General features: G+C 33.3%; 1 protein-coding gene across 6 annotated transcripts in view; it reads right to left on the bottom strand.

Annotated features, from left to right (window-relative positions):
• Positions 1-2,604: 2,604 nt before the first annotated feature.
• The window catches only part of LOC106467057 (tRNA-specific adenosine deaminase 1-like), a 36,744-nt gene continuing 31,532 nt past the window's right edge, over positions 2,605-7,816 (bottom strand). For 5 of the 6 annotated variants that reach the window (XM_013927372.2, XM_022395166.1, XM_022395169.1 and 2 more), the window contains exons 10-11: positions 3,987-4,073; positions 2,605-2,957 (exon numbers count right to left, since the gene is read on the bottom strand). In XM_013927372.2, the coding sequence (XP_013782826.2) occupies positions 2,813-2,957; positions 3,987-4,073 (232 nt within the window). In that variant the 3' untranslated portion in view covers positions 2,605-2,812. The remainder of the gene's footprint in view (positions 2,958-3,986; positions 4,074-7,816) is intronic. The other variant, XM_022395168.1, reaches the window with a different exon arrangement.

Raw genomic sequence — 7,816 nt, 5'->3', positions numbered from 1 at the left:
CTTTAGCACTACATATACTTGGTTTTGTTTTCTGAAATGGATTAATCTTGTCAAGTGTGTGAATACATAAAAATAATTAAAGGTGTTTTAGTATATTTCAAAGCACAGTCTTTAGACGTTAACACCCTTGAAAATGTCAATGTTCCAAGGCATAATCTGGTTGAAGGCAGAGCTTTAATTGAGCGTGAATTAACATTCAAAGTTTACAAACAGATCACCACATTACAATTAAGAATACTACAGTTATACATTTCTATTCAAACAATTACATTAGAAATCAATGCTAATATTAATTATAAAAATTGTGTGATAATAATTCATAGTAAGTACCAATAAGATTGATAATAACAGAAATCACATCATTCTTTACTGGCCCAGTACAAATTTCCAATAAGAAGTGTGTGTATATAATAACATTCAGTTACACTCTCATTTTGCTGTATGCTACTGCCAAAGAAGTAGCTCAACATGTGTGATAGTAAGGCCAACCAAGTTACAATGTTATTGAAAGCATCAAGTATTGTGAGGTATAACACTTAAGTACAACAAACCATGATCCAGTTAAAGTAATGCATGTTATTATATCACATTAAGATTGATCATAATTTAAATCACACCATTCTTTATGGAACTAATATGAGTTTGTTGCTTTCTTTTGCTGATTCGTTTTTGTTATATTTTCCCAAAAGACCCTCAATAGTTGACTGCATTAAAAGAAATATGTAACTAATATTTATAAAAATTTCCAAACCTTTGAAGAAAATCTGCCTAAATGTCAAACAAATTATTCAAATTTTGAACTGCTGAAATATTGTAAAAATAAAGGCACTATACAGTTTGTAGTTCAAAGTCTATGGGAACTTAAAGTTCAGTAATCATCATCATCCACAAACATTTCATGACAGTAGCTGGAACGATGCTAGACACGATACTGGTTTACCAACACTCAACTGGCTACATGTTCACAACAGTAGCAACTAGTTTTCTGAATAATAAAAGTACGAGTCTATTAGATTGTCTTTCAAACATTATTCACATATTAGAATTAAAATGAAATTCACAGATACTTAAGTCTATAACTACTCCAATAAACTGTTACAGATTATGTTAAGAATTAGACGTTTTATTCCTCTTTCACCACTATTTTAAAGCCAGCTATTTACATTTTGGATCCTTAAACAAATACCATTCTTATGATAATTGTTTTGTTGTTTTAGGACTGCCTCACTTCTACTGTTACAAAATCTTAAATCAGCCACCACCTGTTACTTTGTAATATTCACATTATACTTATACAATTCTTATATTAATTGCTATGAATCACCATGACATAGAAGAGGAAGGAAATTAAGAGTTAAACTGATCTAAACTTTTTATTTTAAACAGAATACCTTTCCTCCTGCCACTTAGTTTGAATCACAATGTGAATTGGCAAGGAATAGTTTTCTGGCTTACTTAATTAAAGACATGGCAAAATCACTGGAAGGCTTATAAACTTTTATAACTCAACACTACAAACTGGAACGAACCAGAAGGGATGGGGACTTTCAATATAGTCATCATGGAACTTGGAGAGGATAAGTCTTGGCATAATATCTTCATCTCACAGCAGCAGATGTCCAGGAACATGACAGAACCAAATGCATCAGACTACTTTAAATAGCAATGAAATTGAATCAAAAATATTGACCACAAGCAACAGCAAGTGAGCATTACTTTTGAACTCTACTTCTGAAGTAAGGCTTGTGATGAATAAATACAAAAACTACTCTTACCGAAACAAGAAAGTGGTAACAACTCTTACGCAACTCTGGGAAGGATACAGGAATGTAACATTACAGTTAAAACTGTGTATTAGAAAAAGCTGTACTGCAGACATACAGAGGTGGTAGTCATAAACTTTCTGTAGAAGAAACCAAAATTTAACAGAGTGAAACCTGATGGGGATTTCTACATGTTAGCATACAAAAAAAATTTAGAGGCATCTTAACAGTAGCAATTAAATTATAAATATCCAAACAATACATCTTCTTCATAATAAAATGTAACACAAATTATGTGAGTATTCCTATTGCACACTCTACTACGAAAGAGAATTCAGTAGTAAAACATCAAATCAAAATCAGTAGTGTAACTAGATATTTTTGTGCCCAGAGCAATTTTGACAAACTGCCTCCCCCTCCCAACTTTTTATAATGATAAAGCAAAAACTATCCTGTTTACAATGATGTCTAATAATAAGAATACATGGGAAATTTTCTAAAAATCATATTATCAAATTTAGTTTTCAAATATCTGTTAAAATAGCTGGAGCCCTGCTTCCCCTTGAGGGGTGCATCCAAGACTGCTGTTCCTCCCTAGTTACGCTACTAACCACACTATATACGATGTAGCTTTTTAATATTTTCACTAAAATAAAACTGTGTATGTGGATCTCACACAAACTTAAACAGAAACTACAGGTCTTCAGTTACATTAAGTAGTTATGATAACCATTATAGACCTCATGATATCAATGTGTGTACATATAAGACATTATTTCTTTGATTTTAATACAAGAGATTGTAGAAAACAGAAACTAAATTCATTACAATCCACAACCTCTCAACTGATACACAAAAAGTGCACATTTTTATTTTACTATGATAATGATACTGGTGGATGTATTTAAGTTTAACAGTGGGCAATGAGAAGAGAAAACGAAAACCTGGATTACCTAATTAGCTCAATTACACTGTACACCATACAGGCTCACTACAAACACACCAAAACTTCCAAACATTCCACTAATTTGGTCAACTTCTTCAAATAACTAATAACTGTGCAGCATGAAGTTTTTAAACTCTCCACACTTCTGTGGCCAAGATTTTAAGTGATGACGAGCTGCAGCCCAACATTCTTGGTAACATGTTGCTGACATCTTAACCTCTTCATATGTCAAAAGTTCTAATCTGTTCCTGAAGAAAAAAAAATCTTGAATAGTGGTAAACACAATAAACATTAACTTATGTCTGCACCTGTATTTTGATATAAAGTATATAACATTACAGTCAAAAATATGATACATAAAGAAAAACTACAGAACATTTATCCCATATAATTGCCTAATGAAGTACTGTTTCACTGATTAGAACGTTTTGTATTATTCTTTTGTAGAATTAGTTCATTCCCAGCTAATGATTGAAAACTTTCTTTACTTGATAAATAAAACAAACTTAAAACAATGTTTATTCTCCCACCCACCTATAGTTTCTCTGATTCTGAAACTGACCGTTAAGGCTCTCTAAATTAAAGATGAGGCAAGAACTCTGTTTCTGTGATGGTTCTGCTCCATATTAAACACCTAGAGAGCTGAAAATTTTATGACCATCTGAAGCCTACAGTAATGAACCATATAAGCTCTCATCATTTCAGCTGTATTGATAAACCATGCAAGGGGCAGAGCTATTAAAGTATACTTACTAGGAAGACTGACTATCTGTAGAGATGAATACAAAATACTTCCACCTACCAGGGTTGACAAAGACTTTACAAAAAACATACCAGGATCCTTAAATCCTAATACACAGGATTAAACTGGCATTTTCATTCATGAAATTGGGTAAACTGAATAATAATCTAATAAATAATAAGAACAATTTTAGATCTACTACTCGTTTGTCTTGCTATTTTAATACGAACTTGTTTTATTGGCAAGTTGGATGAAGACGACTAATTTCCGTGAGTACCAACCATTTTTGGTGGTTCTCATTTGAGAATCTGATATGAAAAATTATGTGAACCTCTGATTATAAATAATGTAGTTTGATCACTGTATTCAATTAGCTATGCTCATTATTAGGTATACATGTTTAGTTCTGATCTATGTAGGAAGCTTGCTTTGGTCTGAAGTTAATATTAATATCTTATTTGTAGTGTAGTTTTTTTGGCAACTGAAGTTAAGTTCACATGTTTGATGAACACATAATCAGCCTGTATATACTCACCTAAATGGTGCAGGCCATGCCTTTTGAGGTAGAAGCTTTAAGGTATTCTCAAATAATTTGAAAAGTTCTATTCTGCAAACTTTTAGTCTAAAGAAAGAATGGGAAACATATTTTTCTTTAAACATGTGGTTGTGTTATTAAATTCTGTTAAGTGATATATGTACATTACAGACTTTTGCTTCAAAAGTCATGTCTATATTTATATTACATGTACTCTTGAAGATTTATCAGTACTTTATCACAACAAATATATATTTTTGCCACAATTAGCTATCACTGTTACCAAGAGAACAGAATCTGTTCTAAAAGTTTCTTAATTATTTTCTGTGATAACATATATTTTAGTACTATCTAGCATAAACAATAAACTGAGTACAATAAAAACAACAACTCTCAAATAAATGCTCAATGATTTTTTTAATCAAAGTGATATTTTGACTAGGAAACCCACTTTATTTCTAGTAGTTGTAAACCAACTGATTCTGAAAAAATCCTAATTGAAAAAATATAATCTCTAAATAATCAGCTTAAGCTTATTTTCACCAAAGCAACAGATAAGGGCTACAAAATATACTCAAAACAGTAAGTTATGATTGGAACCATCTGTTACTGCTTAATGTGTACATAACAGAGCCATATTTAATTGAAACTGTGTTTCAACATCATTAACTAATTCACTTTTTTTTCTCCCTTTTAATCATACTTCAAAAGTTATAATGCCACATGAGTTTTTGAAGACAAAAAGTAAGTATGTTTTTTAGACATCAGGGCTAATCATTTTAAATACCCTTAACATAAATGTCATAAAACTCAAATCTCAAAATATTTGATCCTTATTTTATTATGTTAACAGTTTTACTATGAGACTAAGTCTGTGAATAAAGTAATAATGTAACTTAACTGTGTTTAAATCCATGGTTAAACCATTAATTAGTATCTTACAAAGAGCCACACTATGTGTCAAAGTGTAGATTCAGTGTAATGTTGATACAATTAAAACATTAATTCAAAACATATAGAATTCTTATCATTCCCTCAACAGTAAGCTTCTAATGACAACATTTATAGTTTGATCCACGTAGCAGGAATATATTCAGCAATATCATTGATACAACACCAGTTGAATTACACAGTCTCCATATATTTATCCACCATTACTATCAGTACAATACTAGGGAAACTACACAGTTCAAGTATATATTCACCAATAGAATACTAGATGAACTACACAGTTCAAGTATATATTCACCAATAAAATACTAGATGAACTACACAGTTCAAGTATATATTCACCAATACTATCAATACAATACAAGGTGTACCATAATCTGAGTACGCATTCACCGATATTATCAAAACAATACCAGATGTACTACAACCCGAGTATATACTTGCCAATGCTATCAATACAATAGTAGGTAAGTATAAAATAGTGTGAATGTAATCATTTTGCACTTGACTATATCAAGTTTGATTTTGTCAACATTTTTAGAATTAAAATAAATTTCAAACAAGTACTTACCTTGTGAATAGTGAAAGCCTTTTCTTCTTTGTTGCATTTGAACTCATGCTGTCAACAAAACATGGGACTAAAAATTTTAAAATATTCTTTACGCATTGTAATAATTCTCCACTCTCCCATCTTCTATGCGACTTATTGTGCAAGTATCAGGAGATCTTAAATAGGCTCTACCTTCCTGCCAGAATTTATATTTTATTGAAAGTTGCAATTGTGAGGAAAATTTGATTATGGGGAGGTGGGAAGGAAGATATTCAAGATGTAATTACCTGTTTGAAATTTATTTTAATTATAAAAATGTGAAATTCAAATACGGTAGACTTACCTCTGAAATAGTGAAAGCCAGAAAATATGAAACTACAAGCAGATAATAATCTAGACTACAAGAAATATACATAGTCAAGCAAAATTTAGTAGAATCCAAAACCAGCAAATAATTCTCAGAATTGGATTAAAAGTAGAATGTGTAGAGTGGACCAGCCTCATAAAAAAACTGGACACTCAGAAAGAAAGCATTCTCCTCAGAAGGGTATCTCTTTACCCATGACACCTTTTAAGTTAGGCAGTGGATTTGGTGTCACCTGATTTAAAACCATCTGTAAAAACGGGACACAGAAAAATGGTTCGAATGATGTTCAGCAAAAAGAAAATGGTACTTTCAATTGGGAGTATCCACCTTCCTCAGATGACTGAAAGAAAGGTCACAGGGGATGGTAATGAGCTATGGTGGGATTGGCTGATCATTGAACTCGGCAACATCATCCAATGACAGACCCAATTTAGCCACCTGTGCTTGGATATGAAGGCCAAAAGGAGGAATGACAAACCATCTATTCTGAAACAGCACAACCCACTGAGGAAAGAAAACACAACCCCAGGTGGGATCGAAGCTTGGTAGCATACTATAAAGAAAGTTGCAAACAGCGGAGGTGAAGAGAAGGGTCATGGGACTCAGTGTACAGACTCTGGACTGGTGAAATGAAGCCCCAGATGGTATATGGGATCCAACATCTTCAGGGCAGAGGGCCTTGCAGAACCAATGACCAAAGACCCATAGTCCAGCTTAGAACATATGAGGGCATGGCAGATCTTCAACATAGAACATCGACCTGCTCCACAAAAGGTGGAAGAGAGAACATGGAGGTTATTCAGTGCCCTTGTACACTTGACACAAAGCTGCTTAATGTGAGAAATGAAAGTAAGCTTACAGTCATAGATAATCCCCAAGAACTTCATCTCAAGAACCAGAGGAATAATAACACCACCAAGACGGAGCTCAGGATCAGAGTGTAAACCCCATTGGTGGCAAAAATGAATGCAAACAGTTTTAGAAGAAGAGAAGGTAAAATCGTTTGCTGTGGTCCCCTTCAATAAGCTAGTGAGAGCAGTCTGAACCTGCCGCTCAATAAACCTCAAGTTCAACGACCGACAAGAAATGTGGAAGTTGTCGACATAGAGGCCATTTGCAATAGTAGGAGTAAGTTGTTGAGTGATAGCATTAATTTTAATACTGGAAAGTGTGACACTAAAGACAGCCTTGAGGGACTCGAAGTTCCTGTGTGAAGGACTGGGAAAGGGTTGAATCCACACAGACTTGGAATCGTATGTCAAGTAAAAAGGTACAAATAACAATAGGCAAATGGCCATACAATCTATATAAATGGAGGTCCCACAAAATACTAAACTTCCATGTAGTGTCATAAGCCTTTTCAAGATCAAAGAAGTCAGAAACAAGATGCTCTCTCTTGAGGAAGGCTTCCCTGATTGAGATTTCAAGATAAATCAGGTGGTTGGCCAAGGTGGAGCACTGTTGAAGAAAACCTCATTGGGTGGGAGAGAGGAGGTTGTTAGATTCAAGGAACCAAACAAGATGTGCATTAACCTCCTCTTTAAGAACTCACAGAGACAGCTATTCAGCAATTGAAAGATAACTAGAAGGAATCTTGGGATCCTTCGCAGGCTTTGAAAAAGGGAGAACAATAGCCTTGTGCCAAGCATCAGGAAATACATTCTCCTGTCAAATCCAGTTTACTCTTTCAATACAGGGTCGGTCAATGTGACGACCTCATAACAATTTTGTGCTTGTTATAGTTTTCATGCTATAACTTTTAAATCAGTAGGCAAATGTTAACAAAATTTGGCAGATTATCAGTAAACATTACAATGCTTTCATACATAAAATATCTAAGTTTTTTATTAAGTTGTAAGGTTTGTAAAGCAATGTTTCTCTCATGCCTTTTTTTCTTTTCACATCTTGCCTATCTGTCATACTTTTATGCATCAGAAAATTTTTAAATTTCACATGTGAAAT

This window comes from Limulus polyphemus, unplaced genomic scaffold (genome assembly GCF_000517525.1).
Source record: "Limulus polyphemus unplaced genomic scaffold, Limulus_polyphemus-2.1.2 Scaffold2472, whole genome shotgun sequence".
NCBI classification, from domain to species: Eukaryota; Metazoa; Arthropoda; class Merostomata; order Xiphosura; family Limulidae; genus Limulus; species Limulus polyphemus.
The sequence above is the reverse complement of the archived record's forward strand: the minus strand, read 5'-3'. Positions and strand labels throughout refer to the sequence as shown.